Raw genomic sequence first — 18,908 nt, 5'->3', positions numbered from 1 at the left:
TGGCAGAAACCATAAACATATACCATGTTTTCAAATGTCTTTTTGTGGGGTTTCCTGGCCCCCACCCCGACTTTCTTGATTATTTATTCAGTTGCTCTTCTCTAGACTTCGGCCGGCTGTGTTGCATCTTTCTTGGGGCCTGCTTGGACCTGCCCAAATAATTCCAGGGGGGCTGGAACTTCCAGAACTATCACCATGGACTGAAACTGCTGGCCTCAACCTCCCACCTTCACCTGGCAAAGTGCTGGGATTACCGGCCTGAGCCACCTCGCCCAGCTGGATCACCATGGACATTAAGCATTGCGTTTATGGCAATCAGACCCTCACGGAAGCCCTCACAGAGTTAGTGACACTCTTCACTGAGGTGGGAACACATTTGGTTTGCACAAATTATAGCAAAGGAAGCCACTGTGGCTGAAATTAAATGAGAAAAAGGGAGAGTGGTAGGAAATGAGCTTAGGTGGATAATCAGAGGCCAGATCTTGTAGGGCCCTGTAGGTCATGGTAAAAAGTTTGGATTTATTCTACCTGTTATAGGAGACTATTGGAAGATTTTGAGGGGGGTGTGATAAGATCTTACTTAAATTTTTAAAGATTACTCTCACTGCCATATGGAGAATAGACTATAAGTTGGGTCAGAGTGGAAGAAAGGGAAATTAGTTAGGAGGCTATTGTAATAGTCCAGAGGAGAGATGATTGTGGCTTGGACTAGGGTGGGTGCAATGGAGGTGGAAAGAAGAGGCTGGATTCCAGATGTGTTTTGGGAAGATAACAAACAAGCCCTGATGATGGACATCTCCACCTGATGGTCCTGTAGACATTTTCAGATTAAACTTTTCACAACCAAATCTGTATTATATACCTTGTAAAGCCTGGGTTTCCTTCTACATTCTGTCAGTAAACCACCTAACCTCCAAGCTAAAGGGTTTGGTTTTACTTTTCCCTCACTCCCTCATTCTGCCATGTTTTTTCTAATATAGTAATGCCTTTAGAATTTGTCCTCTCATCTTCTTTTCATTCTCATTACCATTGCCCTCCCTTGGTCAGGCTCATCATTGTTTTGTCTAGACTATCTTGCTTCCTAACTGGTCTCCCTGCTTCATCTCTCTCTTCAATTTATCCTCCAGTGATTCTTCCAAAATGCAAACTTAATCAAGTTACTTCATTCTTTAAAATCCCCGGATAGTTACCTAATACCTACAGGAAAAAAAAATCCAAACTCTTATATATGATATTCAAGAGTGCTTATGATCTTGGTTACACTCTCCTGTGATTAGGTCATGCTGGGCTACTCACTGGTCACTGAAATAAGCCACTTCCATGTCTTATGCCTTTGGTTATGCTTTTGCTTCTGCTTAAATTACCTTATTCATCTACAAGATCCAGAGCAGATGTCATGTCTTCTGTGAAGTCTTTCCTAACCCTTTCCTGCCCCCACAGAAGTGCTTCTTTGGGTGTCCTCCCAAAGCCATTTGCTCATACCTTTGCTATAGAGCTTAATTGCAGTAGGGTGAGTCGACTATGTGTCTCTCTTCCCCTGTTACTTGAGTGTTTCTTGAGGACAAAGTCCGTGCCTTATTAATTTTGCTAGCCCTCTTGGCAGCCAGCAAATTGCTCTATACATGACAGACTAAAGATAAGTTTTCTTAATAACTGAAGCTTAGGCTTGACCATGGTGACGACCAGATTGCTGGTCAAAGATATCAGAAGTTCAGGTAAAAATGGCTACCAGCACTATCTTTATAGCACTGTAGAATTCTAGAGCTGAAATTTTTCTAAAAATCACTGAGTACCTTGCTAAACCAATTTGGATATATGCTTTTCAATCCCTTTTTAAATGCTACTTAGTCTGCCTTTGATGCCCACATCAATAACTTCCCCCCAAATAATCCCAAACAATCAAGGCCTTCTAAGATTAAAATCTCACCCATAGTCATTTATGCTCATTCCATATTACATTATCCTCTTTTGACACATAAAACAATTTTTAAGCATTGTAATGAAATACATTGTCAAGGACTTTATTTCAGTAGACATTTCCTAGTCGGTTACCCAAAGAATTAAAAAATAGTCAATAATTCGATACACAGAAAGATATAAAAATAATGTAAAAACACCTGTGTACCTGCCATAAAGCTTAACAAATTAAACATTATGAAGTTAGTTAAAGTCTGCTTATCTACCCCTCCCTAAATACATATTCTTCTCTACTCGCCCAAAGTAACCACTATACTGAATTTAGCCTTTACTATTCCCTTGCACCTTTTTATACTTTTACTAAAATAAGCATATTTCCTTTATAATGGCTGCATAGCTCTTCAATCTATGAACACACTATGTTTTACTTACCCAGCCCCTTTTGAAGGGCTCTTAGATAATTTCCATTTTTTTTGGCATTATAGAAAACTCTGTAGTGGGTATGCATTTTTGTGCATTTATAAAGAGCTGTTTTGTGTTCTTCATCTTGGCCCAACCAGACCTGAATACAAAGTGGGGGTCCAGGAAAGGGAGACTTCAGACATATTTGTCTTCTACACTATTTGCAAACAGGCCATTGCTTCCAAAGATAAATTTATAGGCCAAGGGCAAAGGGGTCCATGAATTCTGATCCAAGTGCACTATAATTTGGACTCATTTACTTGAGCTCTTTGATTGCTGATATGGGTTAAAAGGTTTATTCCTTTAGGTAATGATGCATTTCTAGGAGAATAAATAGCAGTGCTTGAAGCAGGCCCTTTAAATGCACATGGTGTACATGTGGCAGATATTAATGAATGCATTAAATGACAAGTCAGTTAGTGGCAGAAATGATTGGACTCTTTTTGATGACTGAATTCTCAAAGAGGTTAGGAGGGGGAAAAGAAATGACTCATAAGTAAGAGAAATTAAGCTGAAACGTTTGTCTTTCCAACTAGTATTTAAGTGTCAGTATAACATTCAGACCATAAAGAAGAAAAAAACTAGCATTTCGTTTTTTTTCTTTCCTTTTTATTTTTTATTTTTTGCATTCTGTCTTATTTTGGCTGAAATAAAGAAGGCAACAAAAGGGACTGAATCTTAGCTCTCATCTGCGAGAAATTAAACAATTTATGGGCAGGGTGTGTAATAACAAGTTCATTTTTCTCCAACCCACCACGATTCATTTCTTTCATCCCACAGAGCACCATTTTGTACCTAAAAAGGAACAAACAATGGTTATAAAGAAAGGCCACAAGAAATTCTCAAGCACTGCTAGATAATTAGCAACCGGAATCCAAAGGAGAAATACATAAATGGATGAGGAACAGATTAATCCCAAATAGCAGATATGGTAGAGCCTTAGCATTAATGGATTCAACAGCTGTAGCTCTAATTATTTGTAATACATCATGAAGGTCAAATATATGAAGAAATTTGTCTTTTTGTTGATGTGAAAATTTGAATCTTGGGCCCTGTGAGTCTGGTACACAGAAGCCTACCACTTAGACCTTGTGTCTGTTTGCAATGGTGTTGTTCACTCCTAGTCATTGTGCATATAGTAGCTCTCTAGTGATAAAACTATTCTTCATGTAAGTTCAAAGTAACTATATAGTGCAGTGCTTAAGAGCATGTAGTCAGCCTGCTTGGGTTTGAATCACACTTGCTAAGTACATAAATTATCTAGCGTCTATGTATCTCAATTTCCTCATCCATAAAATGGGATGATTTTTTAAGTGTATACTTCAAAGGTTTATTACTTAGAACAATCCCTGAAGCACAGGAAGTGGGAAAAACATTACATATCTTTATAATAAAGAAAGTATAATTTGTTTTACTGACAGAATTTATTTTAATGGTATTATAAATTACCTCAGTTCCATATTTACAGAATCATTACTTCATTTTATGGGAGAAATCACATGCTTAAGTATTATTTGTATATTTGGATCTCCAGACATATGCCTGGTGAATGACCAGGGTCTGCCATCAACAAAAATTACTATCATTTGAAATTGGATTTTAAAAATTTTGTTGGTGGAGGGGAATGGGCAGGATGGCAACTTTTCCTTTTACATTTATGTTTTGTAGTTAAGTTGAGGCTTATACATTAAAATCCTCATTAACCAGAACACTGCTACTGGGGAAACTTGGTGAATAAAATTTTCTGCTTTCCTGTGAGATAAAGTAGGATATCCACTTGGTCAATAGTATATCCACTTGGAGTCAGTAGAATAACAGAATTTTAGAGCTAGAAGGCACCTTAAAAACCATTTTGTTCAGCTTCTCACCCGATGAAGTGATAGCTTCTTGCTTAAATGCTTCTGGTGAAGAGGCACTCCCTAGCTCAGAGGAGGCATAGGAAGTAGCTTATTCCGTGGTGGGACAATTCAAGTTGATAGAAAGTTCCTTTGGTTTGGCTGATATTCTTAATGAAAGCCTCTCCTCTCCAATCCTACTTCTGTCTCCTGCTTGAATTGGGCAGTACCTCCTCTCTGTTTCCATTTCTCCATTGTAGGGAGTACCGATTATTTTGCTTTGCAATGGTTATCCCCAGCCAAATCTGAGCTCCTTGAGAGTAGGGATCATATCTTTTTTTTTGTCACCGCACCACGGGTGTCTAGCACGATGCCTGGCACACAGTAAACTCTCACTATGTGTCGGTGGAATGAGTGAATATTAAAATTGAAGTGTCACCTACTGGTCCTAATTTTTCCCTTTGTAGCAATACAGAATCAATATGCTCTCTTCCCGACACAATGTACAGCCTGGAATCTACTGCCACAATGTCACCTGTTAATTGCCTTGTTTGCAGGCTAAACATTTTAAGGGCCTTCATTTGTTACTTTTATGACACAAATTCCATTCAACTCCCCTTTTCTGGTCACAATCTTCTAGATACCTTTTCATTTTTTAAAGTCCCTCCTAAAATGTGGCCCCCCAAATTGAGCACAATATGCTTGATATAGTGACATTAACATAAAGGACAATGGAGCTATCTCTTCTTACGGTCTTGACATGAGCACAATTCCTCAATTTGACAGGATTCAACATCCACTTTCCCATATGTTGATAGTCCAGAATTAACTGAATTAACAAAATGGACTAATAAATTGGAAGCATGATTATCAACAGAAGCATAATATGCTATTCATTTATGCTATTAATTTACTGTCAGAATGCAGACAAAGTATTACATAATTTGTAAAGACAGTATTGGTGTTTGTAACATCTCTATTCCCCAACATGTAATGAAGGAGAGGTCGGGGAAGATAGTTTTAGGCACTTTGTATTTCAGTGTTCCTCAAAGGAAAATGGGTCAGCTTTATGCATGTAATTATTTTTTTGAACACTGTTGCCACCATGCCTATTTTGTCCATTTCCATCATTGTATGTACAGGACTAGCCTTGTACATACATGTCAAAGGGGCTAGATTTGACTTTGGGGTGCTCATCTTCTACTACTTTCTCCCTGTTTCACTGTCTGCCTCCCTCAGAGATATAACTTGTACCCCTTTTCTGGTATCAGCAGTCATGGTCCTCACAGAGGTGTTCACTAACAGTGTAATGGCTTCTGTTACCCCTGAGCAAGGGGTCATTTTGATTTGAATAGGGGATTTGTACCCCAAAAAGGAGAGCGGGCTTCTTGGCATTATAAAAGGTGCCTTTCAAGGGCTGGAGAAGGCTGCCTTGTGTATGAGACACTAAGAAAGGGAAATATGGCAAGAGTTTCAAACAAAAATGACTTTTCCTCACTCATTTTGCTTTCTCTAAGTTTATTGTGGACTACTTCTTGCTTGACAATTTGGTCCATTTTTTCTTTAGATTGTATCTTTAAGATAATATAATTATAAACTACAATCTGCTTTTTCTTCTGAATTATTTAGCGTCCTCTGTAATTTCTGCTTTTAATAAAGGCTCAGGTGTCTAGGTGGTAAAAATTCAAAAGGGTGGCTTTGGGCCTCCATCTGCCTGAATGGAACACTTACAGGACCCCTGTGTGCCTTGTGTGCCTTGTCTAACATTCAGGAGCAAATGTTGCCTCACAGAATTGACCAATACTAGGATATGGATAGGTGATCCTTACAAGGCAAGGTGCTAGAAGGAAAGAAGGCCAATGATGCCACAGCTCTGGAGAGCTCCTGACCTCCCCCTCTTTTCCTCCTTTCTTCTTTGCCTCTTCTAATATTTGATGGGATTGGAAGAGGACAATGTGCTTGCATGTCCTAGTAGGGTAGGTGGGGTAGGACTATAAGGGAGGGGTAAGGTGTGGCTGGGGTGGGCCCATTCTCAAGTTCTTTAATGTAGTCACAAGTCTCAGGTCTACAGAAATTAAGTTCTTTAAGTTAAGACTCCAACTGTGGAAATCTCAAGCACTTGGTTTAGACTCACGAAGAGGAGATTTTTGTGGTGAGAATTACCTGCCATACAACTTTTCAAATACTCCCTTATTCAGAGAGGCCTTAGATTTGTCATGACTAGAAGCAGGAGATAGCTGAATATCTTTAAACTTTATATTTGCGTAAAGCTTTCTGGGTGCCAGGGTGATTTAACACACACCATCTCATTTAAACCCCACAGCAGCCCTGTGAGGTGGGTGCAGTAGCTATTGTTTTTTCACTGCTTACTCCCCAGCACTGAGAACGGTGTGTGTGCCCAGTAGTGCCCCATAAATATATATTGAATGAAAGAATGAATTCCCATTTTATAAAAGAGGGAACTGAGGGTAAGGGAGGGTAAGTGCAGTGGCAATGCCAAGAGGTGCCATAGTGGGCTTTAGCCTACTCACTCATTTCCATGAATCTACCCCCTCAGTATAAATCAAGCCTGAAAAAAGCTGTGTGCTTGCTAAGCAAACAGTTTCCAAATAAGGCCTAACCAGAATTCCACCTTGAAGAGTCGCCAATACAGAAATTCAAAGATTTGCCATTGACTCAACTACTCATCTTAGGTCACACAGCTAATGAGGAACAAGGCTGGGACACTATCTAAGTCAACTGGAAAGGTTTCAGATAGATCTTTCCCTGTAATAACCCCAGTCTCTTTTGCTTGCTCTAGCACTGACAATATCCTTTTTGATGAAAGGGGGCAACTCACCTCCAAAAACACTTTTTGCTTCTTGTCCAAGCTTTTTTTGAAGTTGGGGTAAATTGTAAATTAACTCCAAATCCCCTCTCACTAAGGCACTGGAATAAGTGAACATTCTTGTCACTCATTGTAACCCTGCTATTGGCCCTTAGTGTCCATACTTCACCATGTAAAGTGATCAGAGCAATTTGAGGCAAAAGAAGAAAACCACATCTGGGTTGCCAAATGCATCTGACACATTTTTTTCTTCCACATATGTTTTGAAGAAGTCAATAGCTCTAATAAGGTGCATTTGGAAAAAGGAATCATTGGTTTTTACAATTTTCACCCTAAAGTAAAGGAAATGGTTTCCATTTTGATTTGGAGCAAGGCACACAACAAATGATATCATTTCTAAACATGGCCAAAACCCCAATTTCATTTTCTTCCTTCACTTAGGTTTGCACATTTTTAACATTCAGAGAAGTACTGCTTGTCCGTGTCCTTTTGCTTCAGACAATCAGCAGCTGTCATGAGACTGTGTATTGGTGAACACAGGGGAAAGGAAGGGAAAGAAATTCTGGTTTCTATTCTTAGTTTTTCTGCTTGTGTGTTATGAGCCTGACTGAGTTATTTTGAGGGCTGGGCTTTTAGATAACTTCATTGAAGTTGGAGGTCACCTTTTGCCTAGACATTGAGTTTTGCCCTCAAATGTAAATGACTTTGCTTAACAGTTTCAAACTGTGTTCACAAGTCCAGGGACAGGTTTCCTTCCATCTCAAGGAGGGCTATTTCTGATGTCTCCTTTCCAAAACTGCAGGTGACAATCAGCTAAGTTTCCTGAGACCTTTCTAGTGTCCCTCTCTGGCATGCAAAGTCAGATTACTGTTCTGATTAATCTTCTGCTTCTCTTGCTGAGTCAGACTAAGCGTATTCCAATGGGTTGAAAATAGTGCCAGTGGCCATGTGACTTTGAAAGCTAGAGTCAACACTTTCTTTCAGAAAATGTTTCTAAGGTACCATTGCTTTATTCTGGGAGAACGGAGGAAGGAAAACAGTACCCTCTACCCTGTGTCTCTCAGTAAGCAACAACTTTGCCTCTCAGGAGACATTTGGGAACAACTTTTCATTGTCACAACTTGGGGAGAGGAGTGCTACTGGTATCTAGTGGGTGGAAGCCAGCGGAGCTGTTAAATGTCTTACAATGCACAGAACAGCCCCCACCACCAGTAATTATCTGGCCCCAAATGTCAGTGGTGCCAAGATTGAGAAACTCTGATATATGGACTTTGATTAAGCCATCATTAAGTAAGAAAACCCATCATAACTAACATTTAATTGAATACATACTTTTTGTTCCAGGTCCATTTCAAGGGTTTTACATGTGTTAACTCATGTAATTTTCACAACAACTCTATGAAATAGATGATACTATTATATATTACCCCATTTAAACATGCAGAAACAGAGGCACAGAGGAGTTAAGTAGTTTGCCTAATGCCACACAGCTGGTATGTGGTGGCTCTGGGAACTCATTCATTCAGGCTCCAGAGTCTGCTCTCAAACAGTACACCATTCCTAGATAGGTTAAGCTATATGGTAGGGTTGGGATGACTTCACAGAAATTCTGCTTTCTGATTGAAATGATGCTTATACTTTAGCATCATTTCAAGGGGCATGATATTTCTATTATTCCCTCCCTGAAATGTAGGATTGGAGACTAAGGTGTCTTACCCTTAGTCCACATGAAAACCCCACCTTTTAAACCAGAAGTTGATAAATTATTTTTTTCTCATTTTGAGAATGAAAATACATAAGGAGTATAACGTTATGTATTGAACTTATATGGCTGTTATAAGCCAAGACTGTGAGTCAACTTTTATTTTCACAGATGCTCCTCATTTTTCAATCCCCTGCATGGGCAGTACCACCTCTTTTTCATTTGCCTTATCAGGTAAAAGATGCCCTCCCCACCCCATCCTGTGCTCAGAAAAGAATTGGAAACATTCACACTGAGGTATAAATGATGAACAATATACAAAAGTGTGATCTCCTCACAGGATCAAATCACAGCTAAAGGAATGATAGCCTAATGGTGGACACATTAATTGGGTACGGAGAAGTTTGTGTGTGTGTGTGTGTGTGTGTGTGTGTGTGTGTTGAAAACCTGACTTTGCTATGTACCTTCACCTTTAGATTGCAGAACCTATTTTCTTTTTTTATTATTTTTTATTTTTTGTTATACTTTCAGTTCTAGGGTACATGTGCACAACGTGCAGGTTTGTTACATATGTATACATGTGCCATGTTGGTGTGCTGCACCCATTAACTCATCATTTACATTAGGTATATCTCCTAATGCTATCCCTCCCCTCTCCCCCAACCCCACGACAGGCCCTGGTGTGTGATGTTCCCCTTCCTGTGTCCAAGTGTTCTCTTTGTTCAATTCCCACCTATGAGTGAGAACATGCGGTGTTTGGTTTTCTGTCCTTGTGATAGTTTGCTCAGAATGATGGTTTCCAGCTTCATCCATGTCCCTACAAAGGACATGAACTCATCCTTTTTTTATGGCTGCATAGTATTCCATAGTGTATATGTGCCACATTTTCTTAATCCAGTCTATCATTGATGGACATTTGGGTTGGTTCCAAGTCTTTGCTATTGTGAATAGTGCCGCAATAAACATACATGTGCATGTGTCTTTATAGCAGCATGATTTATAATCCTTTGGGTATATACCCAGTAATGGGATGGCTGGCTCAAATGATATTTCTAGTTCTAGATCCTTGAGGAATTGCAACACTGTCTTCCACAATGGTTGAACTAGTTACAGTCCCACCAACAGTGTAAAAGTTGCAGAACCTATTTTCAAGACAGAGAATGGGTCACAAAGAAAGTGTGTCTGCCACACCCTTTCACTACTAACTAGAGCAAAGCCTCAAATTCCCTGACTCTCAATCAAGGATTGCTTCTAGGACTGCTATCACCATTGAACACTCCAAGGTCACTTCCCTCAGCCTTCTAGAGTTCTATTTTTCAATGAAACGGCATCTCCAGCAATCCAAAGCCAATTACCATTGACCAATTGGATTAAATGTATTTTTATTTTCTATTACTAAGATATTTAAAAGAGAAGTTCAATACTATTGTTATTCTTGAATCAATTAATTGTAATGTGGAGGACAAACCTGACAATACGGGTCCTAGGAAATGAGAGGGAAAATGTTCTTCTATTAAGAAGAAAAATCTATCCTGAAATTACAATGTTTTGTTTCCACTGTGGCTGTTACTTCCAGGTCCCCGGAGAATTATTTTCTTACTAAGGGGAGAAAAAAACAATGAAGAAAAGAAGAAGCAATTTGCTCGGGGTTATCCAGAAGAGCCTAAATTTTCCATTTAGAGTTTTTTTTTTTTGGAGGGGGGAGTGTTAGTTTCCTAAAAGGTGAGCTGGAACTAATCTGAAGAGAAGTTCTGTTAAAGCCAGCTTGTCAGTAGGAAATACTATATACCTGGGAAGCTACTGATAACTGCTTCTGTGATTCTGGTTTAATTGGCCTGAGGCAGGGCCAACATTGTAAATAATGCTTCCTAAGTGATTCTAATATTCAACGATGTGTTTAGAATAATCAACAATGGTCCTACAGCTGCAACAACTAGCTACCAATTAGTGCATAAATACTGACAATGAGAGGGCTACCATTTATTAAGCACTTACATGCAACAGGAATGGTGCTTCATGCATTATATACATGATCGCTAATCCTTAAAACAACCTTGTGAAACCAATATTATCTCCATTTTACTGAGAAGTTAACTAATACTTATAGAAGTTATTTTACTTCTCCAAGGTGATACAGCTGGTTAAATTTTTAGCTCTCACCTCAGTAAAGTTTAGATTCATTTATCCATCTACCTAACTGATATCTCCACTTAGATATCTCATAGGTATCTCCAACTTAGCATGGCCAAAATGGATCTCTTGATTCTCCCCGACCCCTGCTTGCTACTCCTCTAGTGTTCTCCATCAGATAAAATGGCAGCACCTTCCAATTTGTCCAGTTGCTCAGGTCAAAATCCTTTTAGTCATCCTTGACTCCTCTCTTTGGCCTCACATTCCACACCTTGTCAGCTCAATCTATATTCAAAATGCAACCACTTCTCCCTACCCTCCTCCTAATTCAAGCTAATCATTGTTCACCTGAAATATTTCAATTGCTTCGTTTTTAAATTTAATTAATATATTTTTTTAAGAGACGGAGTCTCTCTGTGTTGCCCAGGCTGGCGTGCACTTGTGTGATCCTAGCTTACTGCAGCCTCGAATTCCTAGGCTCAGGGATCCTCCCACCTCAGCCTCCTGAGTAGCTGGTACTACAAGCATGTGCCACCTCATCCAGCGAATTTTTAAAAAATTTCTTTGTAGAGAAGGAGATCTCACTATTTTGCTGAGGCTGGTCTTGAACTCCTGGGCTCAAGTGTTCCTCATGCCTTGGCCTCCCAAAGTGCTGGAATTATTGGCATAAGCCACCGTGCCTGGCCTACAATAACTTCTTAAGTGGTCTGTCTCCCTGCTTCTCAACTTTTGCCCTGACATAGCAGTCTGATTGATCCTTTTGCACATAGATTAGTTCATGTCATTCCTCTGCTCAAAGTCCTTTAAGTGACTTTCTGTCAAACAGAATATAATCCAGAATTTTTACCACGGTTTTTCTTCTTCACTGCTCTCATCTCTTACCACTCTTTCCCTCACTTACTTCACTCTAGCACATGGATCTTCTTCCTCAAACCTACCAAGTATATTCCCATGTCAAGGCCTTTGCTAACGCTATTCCATCTGGAATGCTTTTCTCTCCACCCAACTCCACCTCACACTTTCATGGCCTGCTCCTTCCTTTCATTCAGGTGTCTGATCAAATGTCAGAAGGGCCTTCCACAATCAGCCAAGATGAAATAGCACCTCCACACCAACATTTTGTCTCCTCACCTGCTTTTTGTCTTCATTGCACTTAACACCAACAGAAACATATATGTTATTTACAGAATTTAATTTTGTCTCACCCACTACAGTGATTACAAGGACTTTGGTTTTGAGCCCTTACAACAGTGGCTGTCATACAGCATGTACTTAATAAATATTAACTAAATGAATAAATGTGTAGCTGAGATTTAAACCCAGCTCATTTGACACCAATGTCTATATTCTCCTTCTTCTCTCTTCCAGAGCTTAGAGAGGTAAAGTGATAATTCCAAGTTTGCATAGATGCAGGGGGACAGAATTAGTATTCAAATCCAGGTGTGCTGGCTTTCAAAACCTGTGTTGCTTTTTTTTTTCTACTACTCTGCACTGCCTCCCAGTGGAAAGATCGTTAGTAGCTACATTGACCAAAATATCAGTGAATTGAGTGAAGTTTACTTCTTTGACCTGTTGTTTTGACACAATTTTATATAACCTTGATCTTCTTTCTTGGTTCAGCTTTGAAACCTGTGCAAGATCCTCCGAGGTAAAAGGCACCAATATGATAACTCACTAGCTTGTCACAGGCCCTAAATGCTACCATTAGAGATCATGCCTTCTGTTTGACTTGGTCAAGTTACTTAAATTTCTCTAAGACTCTGATAATTATCTCTGAAATGGAGATAGACTACTAAATGAGATAATTCATGTAAAGCACCCACAACAGTTCTTGGCAAGTAGTAAGTCCTCAATAAAATAGATGATGCACTCATGGCAAATGGGAAGGTAACACGACCCCACATCCACTGCCTTTGTGTGGTTTGGTTTATTTGAGAATGTGTGCCAGAAGAATACCAGAGGAAGGAGAATCAAGATAGGTCTTGGGGCGGGCAGGCAATGTGGAGTGCCACCCTGATATGTCAGGGGCACGTGAGGGCCTGGGCACATGTGGGTGACAGGAAGTATGGTATCATATTAAGTGTTTTCAGTCCTACTGTGGCACAGATTAGAATTAAAGCTAACTCAACAGGTGCTTGGCAGAGGATACTTTATAGTGCCAAATGGGGCCACTAAAATGTTCAATTTCAATCTATTCATATTTCACCTTCTCCTGTGGCTCTCAATTTTGAACAGTTGGGTTTAGATTTAAGTCTTTTCCTCCTTGCTGTGTTAGAAGCATTCTGGTAAGTATTATTTCTAAAGGTGCTATGCTGATTTAAAAAAAGTGGCTGGCTGCAGTTTTGTCTGGCAAACACACTGACTGTGAAAGCTGCAGGAAAATTGATTTTCTGGCATTTGCGTGTCCTGGCATAAACTGCATGCCATGGAAGCTCAAGTTACAGAAGCTTCTGATAAGTGCAGCAAGTGAGGTTGACTTCATGAAATGATTAGGTTCCACTAATCTTTACCATTGGGGTCAAGGCAATGGTCTCCATATGCAAAATGGCAGATAAAACTACTAATTTGCTGCTATTTCATTAGAGAAGTAGTCAGATAGCCACTTAATCTGATAGCCATATGCAAACACAAATCAGCACACTTATTTAAACCCCCAATCTTCATGCTCAGGCCCTGATCTCAAATTGTCTTTATTCTGCCTTGGCCAGCATGAGTGCTGTGGAGAAGCCACCTAGTCACCAATGCCCTGGAAGGGGCCTGTCTGTCCCATGTTGAAATTTGTAGTTATGTGCAGTTTTCTTTTGGTGTACACAGCAGTTGTTAAGAGTATAGGTCCTAAAGTTATAAAGACCTGGTTTAGGTACTTATTAACTGTGTGACTTTGGGCAAATAATTCAACCTCACTGAGACTCAGTTTCCTCCTCTGAAAAATGGGGATGGTAATAGGACCCACCTTATAGTGTTCTCGAGGTAATGAAATGAGAGATTGCTTATAATGAATTTGACATAGGTCACGACAACATAGTAAGCACTTAGTTTCTCCCCAATTCCATAGTTGTATCAGGAACTGTGGTACCTGCTGTAAGGAATGGAGATGTGGAAAACATGTTCCTTATGCTCAAGAAGCTAAAAGAACTAATAGTTGGAAGCAACATCTCATAGAACTTTCTGAAATGTTCTATATCTCTGCTCTCCAATATGGTAGCTTCTAGCCACACATGTCTATTGAGCACTTGAAATGTGGCTAGTGCTACCGAAATACTGAATTTTAAATTTACTTTTAATTTTAGTTATTTTCAATTTAAATAGTTACACGTGGCTAGTGGGTACCATATTGGACAGTATAGGTCTCCAGCTTAAGGAAAAGCAGAGAGGAACTAAAAGGCAGAAAACAGCACCAAGAACCACTTTCCCTACTTTATAATATTTTTCTAGTTTACTCTGATTATGGAGGTGATGACTACATCAAATGGACATCCTGTCTGCACCATTTGGAGGGTTGGCTATCATCTGGGTTGAGAGACAGGGGGGTAGGTTGGGGAATTAACTTCTGCTCTATTCAGAGCTGATACGTAGCTCTGGAATAGCTTCCCCAGCCTGTGCTTATGGAAGCCTCTTTAGAGAAAGGTAAGCTGTGTTATTTGCATGGGCAAGAATTCCTTAGGCACGTGCAGAAACTGTTTCCTTTACATTTATCCTAATTGTGTAAAATTGAAAATAAATGAACTCCTGAGTCTAGGTATTCCATGGAAGAATATTCTTGCTGTTTTTATTTAAGAACCATACTTTATTTCAAAAAGAGCAGATACAAGAAAATATTTGTGAAAAAAACAAAAGGTGCATTCCTTAAGTTTCTGCTCAGCCTGATGATCTTTTTCTGGCTCTGTGAGTTGCTACATTAAGTTGTTTAGACCTACTGTCTCTGACTCTTATTTCCAAGGGAAGAATTCCAAAAGGAGTGAGCAGCCAGGTGACAACACTCACAATTCCCCAAGGTTTTTAAAAAGTAGTTATCCGTATCAGCTCTGAGAGATGGGTTGAAGAATTGAGTACAATCAAGATTAAAACAACAGTAAATTTGCCTGATCTGAGTCACCAAAGGGGGCATGGAACCAACGCTTTTTAATTGGGCAGATTGAATGTTACAGCCATTTGGCTTGGTTGCTGTCATACAGTAACCAGGGACTTGAGCCAAGCTATACCAAAAGCCCCAAACAGAAATAAATGCTGCCAAATTGCAGATTTGCAAGTCAAACTCCGTTAGAAAACAAAAAATAAGAAACAGACTCATGAGCTGAAGCAAAGTTTTTTTTCTTTTTCAAGAATCAAGTAGAAAACTAGGTTGTTTTATATTCAGACCTGTTTTTATTACCACCGTTGAACAGAAACAAAACCAAAGTCTGAAAACCCTCCAAGGTAAACAAATCACACCATTATTTAGTTTGACTTGAGTTTCTGATACAGCTATCACCTTTATTCAGTAAAGATAAATAGTCAAACTGCAGAAGGAAGCCATGTTGAATCGTAAAGAACTTAGAAGAGAGAAACTGAAAGCCCAGGTTGCATTTCCAAATCTCATGTATTATTTTTTGTTTCTTGTGTTTTTTTTTGTTTTGTTTTGTTTTTGAGACAGCTGGAATTACAGGTGTGCACCACCACACCCGGCTAATTTTTGTATTTGTAGTAGGGATGGGATTTCACCATGTTGGCCAGGCTGGTCTCAAACTCCTAGCCTCAAGTGATCTGCCAGCCTTGGCCTCCCAAAGTGCTGGGATGACAGGCATGAGCCACTGCATCCGGCCCAAATCTCATGTATTTTCTAATACCTGTGAAACCTATGGCCTATGGGATAATTTATTAGCAGACATTGGTTTGAAATACATTTCACATAAGTCCCTGTTTCTGTGCCAGTACCTTATTACCAAAGAAATACAGTAACTTGAAAAACAGGCCTTCTATATCTTGAGCAAGGGCATTATTATTAATATATTTTGTTATTCCAGAAAAGTGGAGTGGGCCATTAATACTTAAAAAAAGTTATGTGGTTCTCTTTTAAGACTCACCTGATTGCCTTCTATCCCAGCTCTGATCAATCAATGGCAGACCTTTGACTGCCCACTACTTCCCACCCCTATCCTTACCTGTGTGCCACTAACAGTAGTTAATTCAACAAACTAAGGCATGCTTATTCAGGCCTGTAACCCATTAGGATAATCAGTAGCCAAGAGTTATCTGTTTTTTTCTCCATAATTAAATCACTTATTTCTATTAACCCAAGATTTTTAAAGTCACTTGCAAGATTTAATTTCCATTAGGATGACTTTTCCTTCATACTACCACATGTAAAGACAACAGAATATTTTAAGAGCCTTCCTAAACAGTCATCTCTCTTTGAGGCTTACTTACTCTACCTTCAGCCTCAAAACTGCTTGTCAGTGTTGTGGAGAAAGTGGATTGCCTGCCTGTTTCTCCACCTGATGGCAATCTGCATTTCCACTGATTTCTATCCAGGTCACTCATTATCTACTCGCTGAAAAGTATGTTATTAGTGAGAAGCAGGTAGGAGTCATGCTGACCTCTCCAGGTTTAAATGAATGTTTAAGATGGTACAATCAAACAGATATGCAAAATAGGTTATTAATGCAATATTAACGTTACAAATTTAAACTCAAAATCAAGGAATGCAGAACATTTAGGTTTCTCATTGTTTCTGTTTTAGCAACATAGCACATGCTGAATATTTAGTCCAGCATTAGGAAGACATGGATCCAAAAGTATTGAAAAAATGACCAGTGTGTGTAAAGGAGACTCCGAGATTGACTACCAGACTTCTAGGATGATGTAACCGTACCTACATAGATTGGCTCAACATAGGCAAGTAAGTTTTCCAACACTTTTAAATGTTCCTTTCCCTGATTTGTGCTGCTTTGCCTAGAAAATAGTATGTCTTCCATTATATAACAGGGGAATTCCTAGAAAAAAGCTGTGCCATAAATTAGATTCATTTTTGAAAATCAAATTTTATTTTTCTATCGATGCATAGGCTGTTTTATGTTTATTTCTGAAAGCCCTCCTCCTAGGTTTCTTTGACAAGTAGTTAATGATCTGTTAGCACCCAAATGCACTAAATGCACTAAGGAATCTCTGTTTTCTAGGGAAGATTATGTTTCCAATGTGAGTAATTACTATTTATTGCTTTCATTGGTTGTGAATTGTCTGATTAATGGATTACTTAAGGTAGGGTCCTGCTGTGTTGTATAGTCAAAGATTTTGGAAGAAAGGGAAAGCCTTAAAGATAACAAATATTTTTAACTAGCTTTTGGTAATCTTTGGTCTGGAAGATAGGCAAGCCTGGAAATTGCCTGGGAGACAAAACAAACAAACAAGCAAACAACAACAACAAGAAAACCAGTAAAAAGAGCTTCAAGGTGGGAGATCCTGGTACAATGGATACTGTACTGCATCTCCAAAGTGTCAAGGGGCAAAATAGGTATCCATGGTAATAGCAAGGGTCCTAGTAGAAAAGAGTGAAAAAAGATTGAACTCTAGCCTTATAAAAACTGATCTGGTCTTCATAAAAGATGGATTATTACTTTCCAGGGAGGGGAAGGGCAGAGTTCTCTTTTCTGCAGAAGCCACGATCCGTATGTTTGGGAGATGATGGCACTCCAAAGAAAGTTAGAAAGAAGGAATGGCTCCTCTTAAATATCCATCAGATATCCAAATAATTTGTGGTGGAAATACTCTATGTACCTTGTTAACAGGTCTAGCTTAACCACATATGAAGCTGAGCAATGTCCACAGTATAGCCTTAATCAGCAAAGCCTGCACTGATTAGAAAATTGATCAACTGTGCCCAACTGCTGATGTTGATAAAGGCTGGGCAATCTGCCCTCTGGGCTGGAAAGCATTTCTCTCTTGCTTGAGAATTGGAACCCTCCTATCGCCACCCCGGTGCCTGTATTCAAAAGATACCTTATGCCCACTCCATGGATGGGTGCCTTTGATTATGATCACACTTCTGTTTGCCTAATACCCATAGCAGGTTAAAATGGCAATGGCAATGGCAATGTAGAATTAACAAAAGGGAGGGAAGAAGAGAGGGAGGGAGAAAGGATTACAGAAATCCTACTTCTTTCTTTTAGGCCTAAGAGCTAGCACTTCAATCTGGGTACTATCTACCATACCACTCTTTTCTTAAAGATGTGCCCTCACTAACTCTCCCTGGTAAAGATACTAAAGGAGGGTATGCAGCTCATATTCTCCTCACAGATCACCTCCGCTTACTCTCAGGAGGCTTCACCCTGCCATTTGGTCACTTGGGGCTGTCCACCCACAAGTCTTCTGTGTGGGGAAGGTTGGACCCCTGGTCTCCTCAGTGCCTTTGTAAATGAATGCAACTGCATTTATTACCCAATGCCCACACCCAGCAGGTCAAATAGGCAAAGAGAAAGGGAGTAAGGAATAAGGAGTTGTGCATCAGGGATGTGCTTCTGGTTACAGGGCAGGAATTTCCTGGCTCCTGGTTCTTTTCCTTCTGTATCAGTTTTAGAATCTGTTTCTTTTCCTGATAACATTTACATCCTCCTAATTTTGAGCTCTTCCTGGTAACCAGGTTTATGTCTACCCAGCTACAGTCCTCTAGATTGGGAACTTGGAGGCATGAGGCTCTCTGAAACCTCCAAAATGCAGTCACATAGTAGACCTGCCTCATCATAAAAGGCAGGTGTAAGGACAAAGAAGGAAGGAGGGGGAGGAGGGATAACATGATAGGAGAGATCTTTGGCTAAAGGCTAAGAGTTCAAAGCTCTTGGTGCAATCTCTCATTCTGTCCCTTTTCATTTTTAAGGACATTTCTCTTGCCCATAGCTTCCAACCATATTTTAATGAACTTTCCTATGTGAAGGCTAGCTCTTCTTTTTGTCCATCCTAAAGCCTCTATAAAAACACCAACATAGAAGTCCTCACCACCTGAGACCCTTAGGTCTCAGAAAGGGCCAGTGGGACAGCTTCTTTAGGTTGGCATAAGTTGCCA

General features: G+C 39.6%; 1 protein-coding gene across 6 annotated transcripts in view; it reads right to left on the bottom strand.

The window, feature by feature from the left end:
* The window catches only part of GRIA3 (glutamate ionotropic receptor AMPA type subunit 3), a 308,174-nt gene that overhangs the window by 28,450 nt on the left and 260,816 nt on the right, over positions 1–18,908 (bottom strand). The window contains exon 15 of one of the 6 annotated variants that reach the window (XM_024240714.3): positions 2,984–3,174. The exons of the other annotated variants lie outside the window; for them this stretch is intronic. Coding sequence (XP_024096482.1) covers positions 3,115–3,174 — 60 coding nt within the window. The 3' untranslated portion in view covers positions 2,984–3,114. Of the gene's footprint in view, positions 1–2,983; positions 3,175–18,908 lie in introns of those variants that run through there. 6 annotated transcript variants of the gene reach the window in all.

This window comes from Pongo abelii, chromosome X (assembly GCF_028885655.2).
Source record: "Pongo abelii isolate AG06213 chromosome X, NHGRI_mPonAbe1-v2.0_pri, whole genome shotgun sequence".
In the NCBI taxonomy this organism is placed as follows: Eukaryota; Metazoa; Chordata; class Mammalia; order Primates; family Hominidae; genus Pongo; species Pongo abelii.
The sequence above is the reverse complement of the archived record's forward strand: the minus strand, read 5'-3'. Positions and strand labels throughout refer to the sequence as shown.